Source organism: Astatotilapia calliptera, chromosome 6, assembly GCF_964374335.1.
Source record: "Astatotilapia calliptera chromosome 6, fAstCal68.1, whole genome shotgun sequence".
Lineage (NCBI taxonomy): Eukaryota > Metazoa > Chordata > Actinopteri > Cichliformes > Cichlidae > Astatotilapia > Astatotilapia calliptera.
This window is the reverse complement of record NC_137427.1, coordinates 18,342,425-18,361,325: the sequence shown is the minus strand read 5'-3', so window position 1 is coordinate 18,361,325 and position 18,901 is coordinate 18,342,425. Positions and strand designations below refer to the sequence as shown.

Genomic DNA, 18,901 nt, shown 5'->3' with positions numbered 1-18,901 from the left:
ACCACTTTATTAAGGATACCTTAAAAAAGGTGGTTACTGGTTGACACAAATACCCGATCAATCAATCACATAGCAGGAACTCAATGCATGTAGGCATGCAGTTCAGTTCTGTGGATGATAATCCCATCAGAGGTCAGAGGAGACTGGCCGTACTGCAGTAACTCAAATAACCACTCATTTCAACCACAGCAAGCACAAAGGCCATCTCTGAATCCACAACACGTTGACCCTTGAAGCAGATGAGCTTCAGCAGCAGAAGACCAGACCGGCTGCCACTAGTGTTGGCCCAGAACAGCAAACTGAGGCTACATTCACACGGGCTCACCAAAATTGAACAACAGAAGATTTGAAAAACACTTCCAGTTTTAAAAAATCCAAAGTGCTTTACACTAAAATAAAATAGGGGGGGAAAAAAGGTTACATACTCAAATTTCCACCACTGTCACCCGATCCCATCCAGTGAGATGTGGTGAAACATCGTGGATGTGCAGCATCCAGCATCCACACAATAGTGATACTATTGTGTCAATATGGGTACAAATCTCAGAGGATTCCAGCAGCTTGTTGAATCTATGCAAGGAAGAATTAAGGCAGATCTGAACTCGAAAGGAGGTCCAACCCGGTGTTAGGAAGGAATACTTAAAGTGAGTCTATGTATCCAAGTTCCCCCTCTATGAAAAGGTTTCATCAGATTTGGCACACATGTTCACTCTGGCTCAAGGCTGAAGTAATTAAGTGGAGCTCCGTGCTAAACTGCACAAAAATACATCCCCCCTCCTGCTCTACTGTACATTCTCAACTTTCAACACTGAACTGTGTAAACTGTCCGGGTTAGGCTGCTCATACGGACTGAATCTATACTGTCAACAAATGAGGGAATAAGTGAAAGAGCAAAGGAAGCAATTACTGTATCTGTCTTCATCCCGCCTCCTGCAGGATAAAGCTACCGTTGTAGCACTAACACCAGAAGTTCCTCAGTCTCGACCTGAGTCTGGTCTTTAGTGAGCCCGAGGGGAGATAAGGGGCCTGCCAGGCAAACAAACTTCACATCCAGATAGAAACGTTCATTTATAAAGCTATTTATGTGAAAATGGGAAAATCCATAACCGCTTAAGCTTGCTTTAACCCAAGACAGATGATGAAAAGCTTTTCTAGATGTGCACTGTCTGACAAGTAATCCCTTAATTACGCGGTTCTATTTGACCAGAGCCGACAAGCAGAGCTATCTGACAATGTCAGTTTAGAATATGACAGTTTCTGAGGTTCAAGTATGACAGTTTGTCTATAACTGAAGCCTCATGTATGTTAACATAAGGCGTTATTAATATTCATCACTGACATTTATTCTCTGTGTTACTCCTACCCTTTTGTTTTCTTATTTAACAAAGGCTTGCGTTTCGGAGGAAAACTAAATCTATCGGCGATCTATCACGAGTTCATAAAGGTCAGAAAAGGTTTATGTGTATATTATATAAATTGCATTTCTGATGGAAGCTCAGGCCACTGCGTGCCTCATTAAACTACCTGAAAATACCCAGGATTTGAATGTCAGTACCTCAGTATTTTTGGTATTTTACTGCGTGTCTGTGTCTCTGGGGTAATGACTGCCTATCTCAGTCCCGGCTGCTTCAGAAAGCAGCTGCTTTCTTACCAGCATTAGCAAAGAGCAAAACATAACCCCAGTCTGGGCTTCTCTCCACTGGCTTCCTGTACGGTTTAGAATTGATTTATTGATTTCTGCATTTTACTGGCCAGTTTTAAAGCACAACCCTGTAATGTCATTTGGGATTGCAAACCCCCTGGCAGCCTTAGATCATCACGCTGAAGCTTAAATCTAAAGCCGTCTGTGCGTTTGTCATCGGGGCTGTTCAGCTTTGGAACAACTTTGCTGAAGAGATGAGACTTGCAGAACAGAGTAATTTTCTTTAAATGGCTTAATAAAACACTCTGACATAGACACAAAAATGTCCTTTTATGTGCAGTTGTCTTTTATTGTCCTTTTATCATTTTCAATTATCTTTTTATTGTTTGTTACTGTTATTTCTTTTATTGAGTTTATTCTTTTTGTTGGTATTTATTATTTTATATTGACATTTTGGCATTTCTGCATATTTTCTCTCACTCTGTTTTAACCCTACCTTTGCTTTAACCTCATCACTGTTTGCTGGCATCACACTCTGGGTCTCTGTTTTTTACCCCCTGAGTAAAACACTTTGTGTTTTTGAAAAGAAACAAAATGAGAAAGACGGGAAAACTGAGGGAGCTGGACAAACTAAGAATAACAAGAAGAATAACTAAAAATCCAAAACTCAAACAAACTAACTAATGAGTCGAACCAGACAAACTGGCTTTTCACATTTACATTTTAAAAAAGCACTATCGGTATTTACAACTAGAACACAGCAACAAAATTGTGTGCAAGAGGTGGAAATTGCCGAATATTTGTAACTGTCCCTGCTGCATATGTATTTCTGGGAATTCCTTTCTCAAGGCACAAAATATAGGGAAGAAAATGTTTGAATTAAATACACAAACTGATTTACTAATAGATTGTGACATGCAATTTGCTGCTAGTTGCGCCGATATTCAACACAAAAAAGGGCACGTCTTATTTTTTTGCACTTTATATTGAAATGACCTGATGCCTCCTATCCTTAGAAAACAGCACAACTTTTGTAAATCACCTGTAAAATTAACCACACTTTTGAGTATGATCACTATTTGGAGATTGCACTCATATGGTATTTTGTATTTTGTGGCCCATAGTATCACAGTGTTACTAAACTAAAAACACTTTCTAAAAACTAAGAATTCATGAGTTAAAACACCAGAAATTAACTAGGAATTCACTTAAGACCCCCTCCTCCCCCATGAAAGGTTGAGTTTGCAGAAATGTCTAGAGGAATTTAATTCAATTCAATTTTATTTATATAGCACCAAATTATAACAACAGTTGTCTCAAGGCTCTTTATACTGTAAGGTAAACACCCTGCAATAATACAGAGAAAATCCCAACAAGCATATGAACCCCTTTGAGCAAGTGTTTTGGCGACAGTTGGAAGGAAAAACTCCCTTTTAACAGGAAGAAACATCCAGCAGAACCAGGCTCAGAGAGGTGCGGCAGGACAGGACAAAGATACATTGTGGAAGAGATTCAGAGATAAATAATAACTAATAATAAAGATTTGGATCTCAATACTGTGGATGATCAGCATCTACACTAATTAATTGCAGAGAGGTATAAACACATAGTGAGTGTAAAAAGGTGAGTGAAGAAGAAACAGTGCATCATGGGAAGGCCCCAGCAGCTTAAGCGTATTGCAGTAAAACTAAGATACATTTCATTCTGATGTAGCCATAACTATATGCTTAATTTATGTTTAAGCCTAATCTTAAAAGCAGAGAGGTTACCATTAAAACCCTCAAGAGGGTCAGTCCATCACCAATCAGACAACATTTAGAGCATTTTCTGCTTGACCATCTGTGATTTGCATAAAGATTTTATGTCCAGAATTACAACGATTTCTGTCACATTTTAGCTTCATCAGCAAAAGGCCTGTGTTGATTTGAGGTGGAATGACTGAAGAACTACACCTCAGACTCTACAGGCCTCAGTTAGTATATAATGACAGTTAATCAGAAAAAGACTCAGACAGTATGGATTTATTTGAGAGGGCTGCAACACGTCTTCTGTCTTAGAAGAACACGTTTGCAAAGATGAGACCAAAGTGGACATGTTCGGCCACAGTGCACAGTGCCATGTCTAGTGAAAGTCAAACAGGATATCAGCACAAACTCTTCGTACCATCTGTCAAGCACGGTGGTGGAGGGCTGAGGATTTGGGTTTATTTTTCAGCCACCGGACCTGGGTACCTTACAATCTCTGACTCAACCATGTGCTCCTCTGTAAAGCAAAGGATTTTAAAGACAAGCATAGCTTGTGGGACATGCAAAAATACAATGATCTCAAGCACAGCAGCAAAACTACAGCAGGTTGGAAGAAAAAGATCAAGGTGTTGCAATGGTTTAAAGTCCAGACCACAACCTGACTGAACAGTTGTGATGGGACCTTAAGAGAGCTGCACATAAACTAATGTTAGCAAACCTCAGTAAGCTGAAGCAAAGCTGTAAAAAAACGCTGGGATAAAATTCCTCCACAATGATGTAAGAGACTGAGAAACTGTGTGTGAGTGGCCTGATAGTGCTGCTAAAGGTTGCTTTACAAGAGACATGGTGTAATATTTCATATGTTCATCTGAGGTTGTATTTACCTAATTTTAAGACTCGGTGAAGATAATTTTTTCCAATTGTGTCCTGATATGTAGAGCTAACAGGGAGAGTACTTTCTTTTTATGATGACTGAAACAATAAATAATGAAAACAAAAGTTTAAGCATGCTCTGGCACAGCAGCAACTATTTCACTGTGAACACATGTCACATGACTTGCAATTACTGACTTTTATATAAATATCTTGTGCTACGGATGAGTGAAGCACTAACTTCTCTTAAAATGTGGCCTCGAAACACAATGAAGTGAGCTGGGCGCTGATTATTTTTCAGCCATCTCTTATTTCGGCTGGAGTTTGTCTACATTTGAACATCCATCTTTTCTTCTTTGTTTCTGACGAACATTTGAGGAAAATCTTTTTTTCTTTTTTTTTCTTTCAAAACACAGTGTGAAGTGTGCAAATCCTTGTACCGGCTGGTTGCTTATGGGGTAAACAGAGTTTTTCCAAAGCCGTGACACAGCCCGGCCCACTGAGATCTGCAGTCTGTGTGACATCAAGTAACATGACCTTTTTCTTACTTTTCTTCACTGAGAGGTAATTACATCTCTCAGTAAAGAAACTATCCATGTATTGTTTCGGACAGTATGAATATGTTAAGACCCTCTGATGTTTCAGCAGTTTTTTTTTCTGCTTTCTGGCAGTGGCGCACGAAACATAAAAGTGCATAGCGTGTGAGGCGCAGGTAAGAATCTATTTATATCTTTTTATCAATGGAACGATCTTACTTTCATTTGTTTGTAGCAGTCAAAAATGCATCTGCATGAACACGAATTCTGTTTTTCACTTGCTTGAACGTAAGTCTCAGCCATCAGAGTGAAACTGCTGCTGAATTGAATATGAGCTCCCTGGGGCTCACAATGCACTGCGATATTCCATGCACGGCTTCTTAATGTCCCATCTTTGGAGAAGTCAATTTAGGTACACAATGAAGCGGCAATTGCGCGTGAGTGGCCTGAAAACAAGTCCAGGATACACTATGGCTGCTCTGCAAGCGTGTCCAAAATGGCATTTTGTATCCATGTGCGACAAAAAAAAGTGAAGCTACAGCTCACACAGGTGAGCCGCTCAGAGAGAATGAAGATATTTCTATATTAAAAACATTTTCCAGGTAAAACACTAAAGAAGCAACTAAAATAGTGCGTGTGAAGCTGTCGCGTGTTTGTTTGTTTATTTGTTTGTTTCGTTTGTAAATGAATCTGACGATACGCAATCCTTCGAAGATCTTACTCGCCTTTACGCACACACTGGAGTTGCAGGAAGAGGCGACCTGACACCGTTTATTTTCACTCGAGAAACGTTATGGGTGGGGCTTGGTGAGGGGAAAGAAGAAGAGGGAAAACACGGTGATGTGTGTGCTGTGAATTCAAAGCTGGGTGGGTCCACAGAGTTTCACATTCCCAAATAACTCCCGCGCGGTGCGTTAAAGAGCGTTCAGGTAACGTTTCTGCTCTTTGCTTACTTGTAGAAAGGCGACGGTTTACGGAGCACACTCTGTGAAACCCTCTTACGGATGGCTGAAGTGGGTTTTTTTAAAGCCTGTAGGAAAAACTTCAGTTACTTTAAGCGCAAGAAATATGACTGACCGTGAGCGCAAAAAAGTCCTAAAAAGACGCGCAACTGGAAATTTGGCGCACTAACATAGCGTTGAATAGTCCGTGAGTTTATGCTGTGCTTATTATTGTTTTCTGTTGTCGTACTATCGCGCTCTTTTTAAAGTTATCGACTACAGTGCGGGCCCTGTGTGTGTCATCCGTTTGGGAATGCCGTCTTAACAAATGCGCCTTTATTGTCGACGGAAACGCTCAAAAGACGTAAAAAAAAAGAGGCTCAAAGCAAACTGCGGGCGTTTACAGGCGCAGTGATTGGTGCTAATGAATCTGAGCTGATTAAATATAATAAATAATAAATAAACGTAATGACAATGATTGAAAGCACTGATGTGTTTGACACCAGATGTGTTTTATTCAAAAATGTTTATGCCTGCATGATTTCTGCGGCAAGTCTGGGCTTGTATAAAACGGCTCTCTTCTCTGTTACTGTTATTTCTTTATTTCTTTGTTTCACACAGTTTCTCTCTCTCTCTCTCTCTCTCTCTCTCTCTCTGTGTGTGTGTGTGTGTGTGTGTGTGTGTGTGTGTGTGTGTGTGTGTGTGTGTGTGTGTGTGTGTAATTAATACTCCCTCATGTACGAGTCCGTGTTACATACGTCTGCGCTTGCAAAATAAATAACGATGTGCCTCCTTCCACTTCCCCCACCCCATTATCAGTTTTCAGAAGGCCATAATGTTGATGCTGGCAGCAATCGTTGTTCTGCACATAACCACCATCATCCTGCTCCTGGTGGCCGCCATTGACAATGTAAGATGATGTTATTTTCTGTATTAACTGGAGGAGATCTGACAGCGGTTTCTAGAAAATGTGTAACATATCTGCATGAACTTTAAATCTTTCCTTTGTGTCGTCAGGCCTGGTGGGTCGACGATTTAGTGTCAGCTGACCTGTGGGGCAGGTGGGACTTATCAAACAATGTGTGGCATTACACAAATCTGAAAGGCTACCCAGAAGGTAAACTCCACAGATTGTCCCCCTGTTAAAGTTAGTGATTTTTCATTATTTATACAATGAAGGGCAAAGATGATGACGGAACAAATCACGTATTACACTGTTTACAGTAAATATTGTCAGTCTGAAATGAGTAGATCTGTAGGTAGTGGTGTTAATACAAACATAAAACTGAAAAGGCCGAATATTTCCTCACGCCTGTGTTATTGTTGACTTTTTTATTATCTTGTTGCTGCAGATTATCTCCAGGCGGTGCAGGCCACCTCAGTGCTGGCCTGCGTTTTCACCATCCTTGCCTTGTTTGTATTTGTGGCCCAGCTGTTCACCCTGCCCAAAGGAATGAGGTTCACCTTCACTGGCATTTTACAGATAATCGCCTGTAAGTTACCTGCAGTCTTGTTTCTTTTGGCTGACTTTATGATTTTCTCTGGAGGATGTGCGACTGACAAACCTGACATATGTGATTTTTGTCTAACTAAATAAGTTAGCACGACGCTCGAACTTAAAGCTTCGTAAATAATTAAACTAATTTTTAGCCTCATCCGTTCAACAGACCAATGAGCTCATTGCATGGCGAGGCATCTATCTATCTGTGTCAGTTCACAACAATCACCACTCCTCTTTCAGTACTGGGCAGAGTTTAATCGACTTACACACAAAGGTCATATAATGGCTTCTCACTACATGGATGTGGATGAAGTGGTCTGACTGGTTGACACCCAAATTAGGAAGGTGTGGTCAGGGCTTTCCTGTTACCAGTGTTGATAACATGAGTAATACTGTCAGAGCAGTGACATCCTGATGCGTGCACATCATTTAATTTCAACACTATTATGCAGATTTAGATCAATGTAATCTGTAAAAAATAAGATTTATCTCATAATATAAAATATAAATAAGTCAATTAAATTATATCATTTATTTTAAGTGGGCCAGTCAGATTCCGAGACACTGACCTGAGGCTGGAGGTTGGATACTAAATTGTTATTATTAACATTAACATTATTGACATCCACACCATGGTAATGTTTGTCTTCTGCAGCACGAAACGTTGCATCGAAGCGCAGGGCAAAGCTTCAGTTCTGAAAATGCTGATTAGCCTGCTTTTCCTCATAGCAGCCGCCACATACTTGCGTAAATACTTAAAGGCATATTTGCGCATTCACTACCACATCTAAGCATGCAGACACTCACACACACACCAAATCTACCTCATTAAGGAGATATTACTGTACTTGTTATTATTTGTTTTTGCAATTAAGAAAGTGTTGTCTTTTAAAAATATCATTTTAATATGGCGAGTAAAAACAAGGAAAGGGTCTATTTTTGTTTGTTTTTATTAAGAGATGTTTGCAGGTAAACTTGCTATTTTCTTGCAGTTTCTAAACTGAAAATCAATGAACAGTTCATTTTTCTCTTTTGAATATTTGTTATTTCTCATTAATAATAATAGACAGATAGATTACTAAAATAATGGGTAGCTGCAGCCCTGTCGTGTAATCATCAGTAGTCCTGAGTTCAAACACTTTCATTTGGTGCTGAACAAGATGAATCTGCCCTCGATATGACTGTTTGAGAGACCCTTGACTACTCAGTGGATTTGAATTCTCATTAGTTTGTACAAAACAGCGAACCAGTGATTAGAAGTTCTTCACTTTCTGTGTGTACCTCACACATTGCAATAACCAGTGAACTGTGATGGATCAGCAAGGTGAGCGTGTTTGCATCTCAGACACATGAAATCTGTAGAAAATCAGTAGAAGCTGATCTCAGCCACAGCACAGCAGTGTGTTAGTCTTTTAGGTGTCACAAATGAATGATTTTGACACTTCAAATAGTTAACAGTATCACAGTGTGCTGCTTCTGTTAATGTCATGAGGTTCACTAGAAAGAAAAGTTGTCCAGCACACCTGCTCCAGCATTCTCAGGTGTGCTGATTTCTCAACAACACCCCCAAACATTTTTGTTTGCCGTCAATGTGCAACAAAGCGTCATGTTTTCACGTTTGAGGAGCAAAATCTAGAAAATGTATTCACTCACAAAAGCCCGAACCACCTGTCATGTCTATGCTTTGCTTCCAAGGAGCCAGGCTTTCTTCTTAAAGTAAGCGATAGTTCTCCAGGCTTCCTGGAGGTTCTTTAAAGTTTCATTGGACATTGGCTGCTTTTTATTTTAGTCAAGAAACATTTTCATGCAAATCCTCCCTAACAAAAAGACCACAAACCGAGTCAGTTTTTTGCCACCATGTCAGATGTAAAAGAAAAAAAAAAAGGTCCCGAGTGATTAAAATTTCATGCTTTAAGTTAATTATGCATTATCAGTGATAGTACTACGAGCACATGAGAAACTCACACAAAGTGCGAATGTCATGAGTTCATAACACTGGAAAATTAACAAGGTGGAAGTGTCATGTCTTTCATTTCCTTGTGATTGCACTGGTCACATCACGAGCTTTATCTTATAATAGAAAAATAATTACTTCTTGATTGCCTTGTCTTGGTTGCATGTAATAATAATTTTCCCTCTTGCAGGCCTTTGCATAATGACAGGAGCCTCAATCTACACAGCCAAGCTCCATGTCAATGACACATCTGGAGGTTACGGACACTGCTACATCCTGGCGTGGATCTCGTTTGTCCTCACCTTCATCTTAGCGCTCACCTATTTCATCCTGCGTAAGAAGAAAGAGTGAGAGGAAAAACAGAGGGCAGGGCTCGTTCTCCTCTTTTAGAATTGATGAACACCATCTGAAGCTACGACTGTAGCAAAATGTCCAAATGCTAATGAGAGCCATTTGTTTATACAGCTTTTTAAAATATATATATATATATATAAAATGATATGGAGCAAATGCTAACATTACAAGTGTGAAACACATTTTTTCAGCAAAACTGACAAACAAAATGTTTTTTCTTTTTAATAATGTGACTAAAACGCCTTATAGAGCTGAATTATTGGGAATATTACCAGAACATAGCTAATAAATCAGTTTAGTCTTAAATAGTAGTAGTAGTTCAGACATAAGTACTTTAAAGGAATAGTGTGACATTTTGAGAAAGGCTTATAATCGCTTTGGGTTGTTTTGTTTGTTGTTTTGTGCTAAAAAAAAAATGGCAAGATTGATTTGAGTGAACTTTTGGTCACCTTAGCTTTAGTGAAACAGTCACTGAGCTGTACATGAGCATTTTTGGCTGGGTGCAAACAAAAAGGGGAGACTCTAACTTCAGAGGTGACGGCGGTTTGAAGCCAGTGTTTTCACATTTTCAGTTCTTCTGCTAAGACTGTGCATAAAAGATGGTCACAACTTCCGAGCTGCATTCTTCCTAATGACCAGCAGGGGGCAAATCTGTGCAGCGTGGTTGCGTAGAAGACGATGGGAAGACAAAACTGCTCAGGAAACTCTCTTTACATGGTCACGGTCTTTGTTTTGTTTTTTTAAAACCTTGGTCCTCTTTAGTGTACAAAGTCAAACAATTAGTATTAATCTCCTACTCAGCAAGATAGTAAATAATTTAGTCCCAAAATGTTTACCAGTTCCTTTAAGGTTCAGAAAGGTTGATGGAGACTAAATCTTATCATTTAATATGTTAAAATTCTAACTGAGGAGTAAAAAACGACAAATAACATTCCTGTTATAGTACTTGAACAATCAGGAAATAACAATCCTTCATTTACGACTAGCTGTTAATCGTTATTTTACAGCTAGAAAAAAAAACAAATACATTATACATCAGTCTATGTACATTGTAACCATCATATATTTTTAAGCTCCTTTTTGTTTTTTTTATTATTGTGTTTACTTATGTGTCTGTAGGGGGCTGCTATCATAAGAAAAGTACATGCATTTGTACAAGTGAAAATTAAGTGACCCAGGGATGGAGGACAGAGGTGTCATTGCACCATATTACAGAACTATGCAGTAGAAGATTTTGTTATATTGGAATTTAAGCCATGTTATGTCATTTATTAATAAAAATGATAAAACAAAGCATTCGTGTTTAATCTACTAACCAGCTGTAAACACAATAAGTTCTTCTACATTTGAAACTTTTACATAATAAAAACATATGACGTGGTCCAGTTTTATAGTCTCCACTCAGATACATACACAACATTTATTCTTAGCTAAGCATTCCTGGCAACAGCAATCTGCACGTCTGAGGACAACAAAGACAGTTCAGCTTGATTTCCAAACCTACGTGACTGAATAAGCACAAAGTTTAACATTTCTCTGAGTCCAAGTTACAACACTGGAGTTTGAAAACAACCCTTCTCCCGGCCTTACAACAGACCCATTCAGAAACAGGAATGTTCCATTATATAAAGTATCGTTCCCAGAGGAAGCGAATAAAAACTGGACTGTATTAAATGCCTTGACCAGACGGCGTGATGCGCTCCTGAACCACCAGGTGGAGAAGATGGTTCTGCTCAGCTGTCAGAAACGGCCTGCAAGGGGAAAACCGCATAAAGCATGTGATCAATATGGAAAATTAAGAATGACAAGCAGTAAAAGATATTTTCTCACATGATGGAAATTAACATTTGTAAATGCTTACCATAGCTCAGTCTGAAGAGACTTTAGAGACTCTGTGTCTTTCTCCTGACACGCCATCTGCAAAACAGATCTGTTGTTATTCACTGCACTAATAAAAACATAACTGCAGATTCAGAGGACCCTGACGAGGCCTCTGACTTGTTAATATTTATTCTCTGTTACCGGCCATTCATTCCCAAAGACAGAGCGTGCTCCTTCGAGAAGAATCTTTCTCTACATTACACATGATTATTTTTTATTAACTTTTTTTTATTTATACAGTTATTAAAAAAAAAAAAAAAAGGATGGCCTCTGTCAATTCTTATGTGTTCCTTATCAGGACGCAGTAAAAAATATTATTTGGTCCATAGTAGGTCTTAAAATTAGGTAAAGACATCCTGAGACATTTCATCATTATTTAACAAAACAGCTAAAAAAACCCAAAAAAAACAGAAGCAGTGTGTGAAAAACATCAACTCAAGATTCAGTAAATTGTAGAACAACCTTAGTGGTGAGGTGTGTGTCCTTTGTTTATGCACAGCTCTCTTAAGTTTGTGGTCTAAACTTTGGGCCTGGTTTCTTTTCTTTTTCAGCCATTCTCTGTTTGAGATTTGCTGCTGTGCTTGGGGTCCAAAGGACACTGTTCCAGAAGTATTGTAGTTTGTTCAGATGCAACTTTGCAAACCCAAGTCATGCTTCCATATTCTGAAAGCAGAGGCTTTATCGTATGCTTTAACTGTATGGTCATGCAATTTAACATGTAACCTGCTAACTGAGCCTATGAAATGCAGCTCTTGGGTTCTTTGCGGTTTCTCTGACCACTGGATAATCTAATCTTGGGATTAATTTGCTGGGACGTCCACTCCTGGAAAGACTGACAGCTATCTTGAATGTTTTCCACTTGTGACTGTCTCACTGCAGAATGATGGACCTCAAATTGTTTGGAATCAGCTTTGTAACCCTGCCTAGATTGAAGGGCAGCGACAGCTGCTTCTCTCACATCATTGCTGATGTCTTCCACATTGGCACTGTGATTATGAATGCTGCAGGCCAACAAACTGCCAAAACGTCTGTGCATTTGATTAGCAGCACCTGGTTGCTTCTTACTCTCTTAATACCTACAGAAGAACTAAAGGTGTTTTTCACACAGTGCTTCTATATTTTGGCTTCTCTGTAAAAATACCGACATGATGTAATGTGTCATGTGTTGCTTCTTTTTACTGTGACTGGGGAAAAAAATGAATATCTTTAGTGTAAGAGGGAAAAATTCTGAGGCAGAAAACCTACACAAAGCTGGCAAACTGCAAATGCTGAAGCAAAAACAAACAAACAAAAAAAGAATCACTTCACTGCCAAAGGAAAAAAAACAAAACAAACTTCAACACACACAATACATCACTGTCATATGAAGGGCGTGAAGACCATTATTTTTCCTGTACGAGACAGGAAGACTCAGACCGTGTTATCATGAAACTCACCACTACGGACTGCAGGAGCAGGAAAACATTCTCAGGCAGGAAGGTCACTGAAACAGAAGACAAAAAACAACATTTACGCAACTTCAATAAGTGCGCAGGATTAATGACACATTATTATACTCAAGTAGTCGAGTGCTGAGGTGAATTTACATTGGCTGTGAGGATCAAAGGACTCCCACGCGTATCTCTCCAGGGTCTGGGCGTGTTCTGGTAACAACTTCTGAGGTGGAGGCTGCACCAAAAAAAACCAAACAAAACCACAACAACGTGGGACCATTCAAGTTCTGCTGCACCAACAATCCTGAATTTTTCAAGATGCACAGTAATTACTGTAAGATGCTGGATAAATAATTAACATTGTCATTAAGTGTAATTGCATTGTTTAAAACAGCTTTAAAAAACTATTCTGCTTTCTAACAGTTCACTGATTGGCCAGTGGAAGGCTGTTTGACACTCAAGTACAGGTGAGTGTTTAAGCTGCTGAATCTATGTGGTTAAAATAAAGAAATGAAACTCTATGCAATGCACACAACAGGTGCTTTCATTATGCTAATGTGTCTCCTCAGCTCTCTCACTCGAGTCTCAGCTCCTCGCTGCGAGAATTAAGTGCGAGAGACAGTGAAGAGACGTGAAACCGGAGGGTCCAAAGCTGCCAAATGAGAAATGCTTGCATTAATAGCTCGAGTCTCACGTCACGTCAAACTGTGTGTCGCATGTGGAGGTGCAGTACTTGTGTCAGGATACATTAGGACCAGCTTTTTCTCACTCTGTGCCTCCTCTCTCCTTGCAGTGCATTTAAAGTACACTGTATTTCCAACTGTGTACTGTGATAGGATGCCACCTGTGCAACAAGTCCAGTTGTGAAATTTCCTCACTACTAAATATTCCACAGTCAGCTGTTAGTGGTGTTATAATGACGTGGAAGTGATTGGGAATGACAGCAACTTAGTCATGAAGTGGCAGAGCACATAAAATCACAGAGTGGGGTCAGTGGATGTTGAGACGCACAATGCAAAGAGTTCTCCAACTTTCTGCAGAGTCGACTGCTACAGACCTTCGAACCTCATGTTGCCCCTCGGACTCAGCCCCTCAGTTCCAGTGAAAGAAACTTAATGCTTCAGCATAACAAGATATTTCAGACAATTTCAAATTCCCAACTTTGTAGAAATAGTCTGTCAATGGTACCTTCCTGTTTCAAAAAGACTGCACACGAGTGCAGAAAGCAAGGTCCATAAAGACAAGGATGAGCGAATTTGGTGTGGAAGAATTTAACTGGCCTGCACAGAGTCCTGACCTCAACCTGACAGAAAACCTTTTGGATGAATTAGAGTGGAGACTGCGAGCCGGGCCTTTTCACCCAACATCCGTGACTGACCTCACAAATGTGCTTCTGGAAGACTGGTCAAAAATTCCCTTAAACAAACTCCTAAACCTTGTGGAATGAATTCCCAGAAAGGTTGAAGCTGTTATAGCTACAAAGGGTGGGTCGACATTATATTAAACACTATGGATTAAGAATGGGACATCACTCAAATTCATATGAGTGAGAAGGCAGCTGCACGAATACTTTTGGCAATATAGTATGTTTGAAGAGTGAATTTAAAGGTATTTATTGCAACTACCTATAAATAAAAACTTGTTAAAGTGCATATTTAGATAAATTTAAACAAATGGCCTGAATCATACCTTCAAAAACACAACACTGAACATGACTTTGCACTCAAGTCTGCAGTGAGAGAGGTTGTTTTAATTATCAGCAAAACCGATGAGCTTACCTCAAGCAACATGAGCAGAAGCACCCTGGATATCTCACATTTTGCCACAATGTCCAAAAAGGCACCTTTGTTGTCAAGAAAGTAAAATTAAAGATGAGAAATTAAGACATTTTTTCCTCTTAGTGCAAATAACATGAAAAATCTGCACAGCAACGAAAAAAAAAAGACAATCACGAGGGAATGCAGCTCTTAATTATCCCAGTTTTCAAGTTGAATTGTGTTAATCAATTTAAGATGCTGGATACAGCTTTAGTTAAGAAAACACAAACTGCTAAGGCTGTAATAACACCCCATCTTTACAAAACTCTGCTAATATCATTTTTTTTATCAGATGCTCACCAACAGGGGTGATGGAGCCTGGTAGCTGCAGTCCTTTCTCCTGACAGATCAGCTGCATCTCTGTGAACACTGACAAAGCACCGTCATAATCACCTGGAAAAGAAAAAAGAAAATCATAAAAACACAAGTAACACAAACTCAAACAAAAGTCCCGTCAGATCCTGTTTGCACAGCAAACAAACTGCAGCTACTCAATCAGAACCGACAGAACTCACGGGTGAGGATTTTACACGTGGCCATTTCTCCCATTGACAGCAAAGCTTCGATGGGTGTTTGCGTCTGTAACTCTGCAGCCCTCTGATAATGAACAATAGCCTCTCCTGGTCTGTTAATCTCCTATTGAGGAAGACAGGAGAGTAACGATGAATCATTTTTTCCATCATTTGCTTAAAAAAAAAAAAAAAAAAAAAAAAAAAAAATCCCCAAAAAAACCAATTCTGGGTCATTTATCCTCAGAGACAGCAGCTTTACCTTGAGCGCGTTGCCAAGTTCCAAACACAGGCTGGCTGCCATCACAGGCTGGTTCATCTCAATATACACCTGCGATTCATTTGTACATCAGAATTCAGTCACTATACAAGAATGTACTCCACAATCTTTTCTCCAGACCCTGATCTAATGAAATATTCCATGGTGAATCTGCTTTATTTGCTGATTTCTTCTGGAGTGCATTTACTGCATCAAACTCTAAAAACCGATTTGAAAACTAGAGCTGATCATACCTTAGTGGCGAAGCTGTAGCAGTTGAGTGCAGCCTGGAGGTGTTCATCAAAGCCTGGAGCCTGCAGTGCCCTGTTCTCCTTCTCAGATGAGAGGAAGAGGCGAGCAGCGTCAGTTAATGCCAGTGCCTCTCCAGGAGCATTAAAGAGAGTCTGCTCACACCTGCAGTCAAGACATCGAGGATGTATAACAACAGCCGATAGGTCACTGTCATGACTATGAATGCTACGCTCTCCCTGTGGGCCAATTAAGACTACTGCTGACCACTGAGGACTCATCACTCCACCGACTGTACCTTTATGTAATAACCTCACATGCTGTTTCTTTGTTTTTTTTAAACAAGAAAAGTAGTGATCTGCTCTAAATATTTTAAGCTAAAAATATAATATTAGATTTATAGACCTTAAAAAACTGATAACAAACATGCGTGCCATTTGAAAGCTAAATAAGATAATTATGACATAATTATAATAACAAAAGTGTGTTTTTTTTTTTGTTTTTTTTTATCTAATTGTCCTCATGAGGACATGCTACTTATACTTTTGTCAAAAATTTCATCATTTGTTTCTGAAAAAAATGATAGCGGATGTAGGAAAAATAACTAAAATTGACTTATTACACGGCAGCGTTATGTGGTGAAACCACAATGAGTAACAGAATTATTTTCAAGCTTCAAGTCAGCCCCCTCTTAAAGTCTTTTATGCTTGGTTCTACACTTGAATCTTTTATGACCTGAATGTAGGACAAGCGTGTGAATATTTGATCAATAAACCTGCGTGTGATCCTTGAGCATTTCACCCCAAAATAATGATGATGAGCAAGTTTCTGCAGTTTCCTGGCAGAGATCCCAGAAATTTTGGAAACAAGCATGAAGGATTTACTCACAGTCTTCTACAAGAACATCAGTGAAATCAAGCGCCTCGTTACTGAGTGGAGTGGCTCAGCTCACGAGGCAGAGCAGGTCATCTGCTAATCAGAAGGGTTGGTGGTTCGATCCCTGGCTGCTCCAATCTGCATGCCAAATATCCTTGTGCAAGATACCAACCCAAGAGTCTCACCCATCAGAATATGAATGTGTGTAAATGTTAGGCAGAAAGCGCTTAAAGAAAGAGGATAGAATAAAAGTGCTTGTGTGGGTGAATGAGGGAAGTTGTGTAAAGCACTTTGAGTGCTCAGCTAGACTAGAAAAGCAAAAGTGTGTGTCTGTGTTAAGGCAATAAGTCTGTGTTACTGTATTTGAAATCTATGCATTTTTACCGGTTTCTGCATGGACTGCACAAGTGTCTGGATATATTATGTTATTGAGGAACTGCTCTCCATTCCAGGGTGAGTGCAGTCTGCAGCTGTGCAGTGCACCCTGTTTGTTGACTCAGCATGTTCCAGGCATGTTAGATAGGAAACATATCAGGGTTAATGCTGGCCAAGGAAGTCTCAGGATACACCACTGATCTAGAAAGCCCTGCACTACTCTGGCACTCTGGCAATGACACACCATCTGGTGGCAGATAGCTACATAGCATTAGGACGCAACAATTTATCAGAATTGGTTATCAATTAAAATGCAAAACAATTAGATTAAACGACTAGTACATCCTGTGCAAACTAGTGACAACAGCAACAAGCCATCTAGTTACACAAATTCCCTAGTTGGGACTCTGGTTGTCCAGTCCTTAGCTGTTGAGGCTGGCTAGCTGCTATTCCTGTTGCTCTATGTATGCAGGACAAACGCTGCTGTTCTACATGGTTCTGCAAGAGCATTTTTCTTGTTAGAAGGGAGTTTTTGCTTCCCACCATTGCAAAGTGCTTGCTCATGGTGGGTTGCTTAATTGTTGGGGTTTTTCTCCAGATTATTGTGGGGTCTTTACTTGTGCGAGGTGCTTTTACACCGTAAGGTGCCTGTTGCTGTGCTTTGGCACAATTCAGTTAAAATGAATACGGATCCACTCACCGAGCCATGGCCAGGTTACAGAAGGCAGCATACTGAAGGCAGTCCTGCTGCTTCAGCTCCTTTGCCAGCTGACCTGAAAGCACAGGTAAAGACAAGCCTGGTGACATTTATTCAGCCTCTATCATTTAACAGCACAGGAGAGGCGCTGACTCTTCTGTGCGGCAGTATAGGCTGGATCACAGCATTTACATGGATGGACTAATGTGGCACTCACCAAATTGCTCACTTGCCTCTGCCACATTGGGCTTCCGAAGAAAACGCCTACAAAAGAAAACAAAGTATTTTCACATTTTAAAACATCTTAGATAGCCAACTGTGATACACGCCAGCTAGATAAACATAGAATATCAGTACTGTGGCAAACTACCGGCTAGTTATGGGTTAATAATAATAATAATAATAATAATAATAATAATAATAATAACGGATTGCATTTATATAGCGCTTTTCGGGGCCCTCAAAGCGCTTTACAATTAGCTGTCAAACAGCACCAACAACTCATCGCTTATTTTTCGATGAACCTGGGCTAAATATCTCAAAATGACCAAATATTTCACTACAAAACGAGCAAATGGCTAACAGTAACGCTAGCTTAGCCTATTAGCACTAGCTGAAAGCCGTTACCTCGCATTCAGTCTAAATAACATTTAGCTATTCCCGATATTCGTCCGTCTTTCTTCTTAAACAAAGCCATTTCAAAGCCTTACTTTTTCAGTTTATTTGACACAGCTCGGTATCTCGCCAGAAAATCGCCCTCCGCAGCCATGATCAATGCCAGGAAGTCCAAGTGACAGCAGCCTCAACTCACGATTTCATTGGTCGGCGTCGGCAATTGCGTGGCGCATGACGTAAAGGACATGCCCAAATGAGCAGTGTTGCCAACTTAGGCTACGTTCACACTGCAGGTCTTAATGCTCGATTCCGATTTTTTGATCAAATCCGATTTTTTTGTCTGCGTGTTCACACTACAAATAAAATGCGACAGCAAACGCGCTCTAGTGTGAACGCTCAAAGCGGCCCGCATGCGCAAAAGAAGACGTCACACACAACGCGCTCTGTTTAGACCCAGAGCAAACTATATTGTTTGACTGATGGCCCTTAATATAAAGACTTCGGACTTCATGTTTTCCAATTTTTGCTTTAAGTTATTTTGTTATTTACATAATAATGTAGATAACCTAATAATGATCCTTATTGCTGTTTTAGAGGAGCGGTGCTTCAAAGGATAGTTGCAGATTTATGTCAGAATCTGCAGG

General features: G+C 39.8%; 2 protein-coding genes across 6 annotated transcripts; one reads left to right on the top strand and one right to left on the bottom strand.

Moving 5' to 3' along the window:
- Positions 1 to 4,839: 4,839 nt before the first annotated feature.
- On the top strand, positions 4,840 to 10,839 carry emp1a (epithelial membrane protein 1a). Of its 4 annotated transcripts, none has more exons than XM_026170730.2 (5): positions 4,840 to 4,972; positions 6,557 to 6,647; positions 6,755 to 6,854; positions 7,090 to 7,230; positions 9,383 to 10,839. In XM_026170730.2, exons 2-5 carry the CDS (start codon positions 6,573 to 6,575, stop codon positions 9,541 to 9,543), a joined length of 477 nt encoding a protein of 158 aa, XP_026026515.1. In that variant the 5' UTR covers positions 4,840 to 4,972; positions 6,557 to 6,572; the 3' UTR covers positions 9,544 to 10,839. The 4 variants fall into 4 exon arrangements, with proteins under 4 accessions (XP_026026515.1, XP_026026514.1, XP_026026516.1 ...); XM_026170729.2 differs by lacking the exon at positions 4,840 to 4,972 and adding an exon at positions 5,576 to 5,725; XM_026170731.2 differs by lacking the exon at positions 4,840 to 4,972 and adding an exon at positions 5,600 to 5,663.
- f8a (coagulation factor VIII associated) lies at positions 10,188 to 18,649 on the bottom strand. Of its 2 annotated transcripts, none has more exons than XM_026170727.2 (12): positions 18,353 to 18,649; positions 17,860 to 17,906; positions 17,646 to 17,718; positions 15,700 to 15,859; positions 15,449 to 15,517; positions 15,193 to 15,313; positions 14,978 to 15,070; positions 14,639 to 14,703; positions 13,014 to 13,095; positions 12,864 to 12,910; positions 11,408 to 11,463; positions 10,188 to 11,297 (listed from the first exon to the last, which is right to left on the bottom strand). In XM_026170727.2, exons 1-12 carry the CDS (start codon positions 18,409 to 18,411, stop codon positions 11,216 to 11,218), a joined length of 954 nt encoding a protein of 317 aa, XP_026026512.1. In that variant the 5' UTR covers positions 18,412 to 18,649; the 3' UTR covers positions 10,188 to 11,215. The 2 variants fall into 2 exon arrangements, with proteins under 2 accessions (XP_026026512.1, XP_026026513.1); XM_026170728.2 differs by having other exon boundaries at positions 18,270 to 18,437.
- Positions 18,650 to 18,901: the final 252 nt, after the last annotated feature.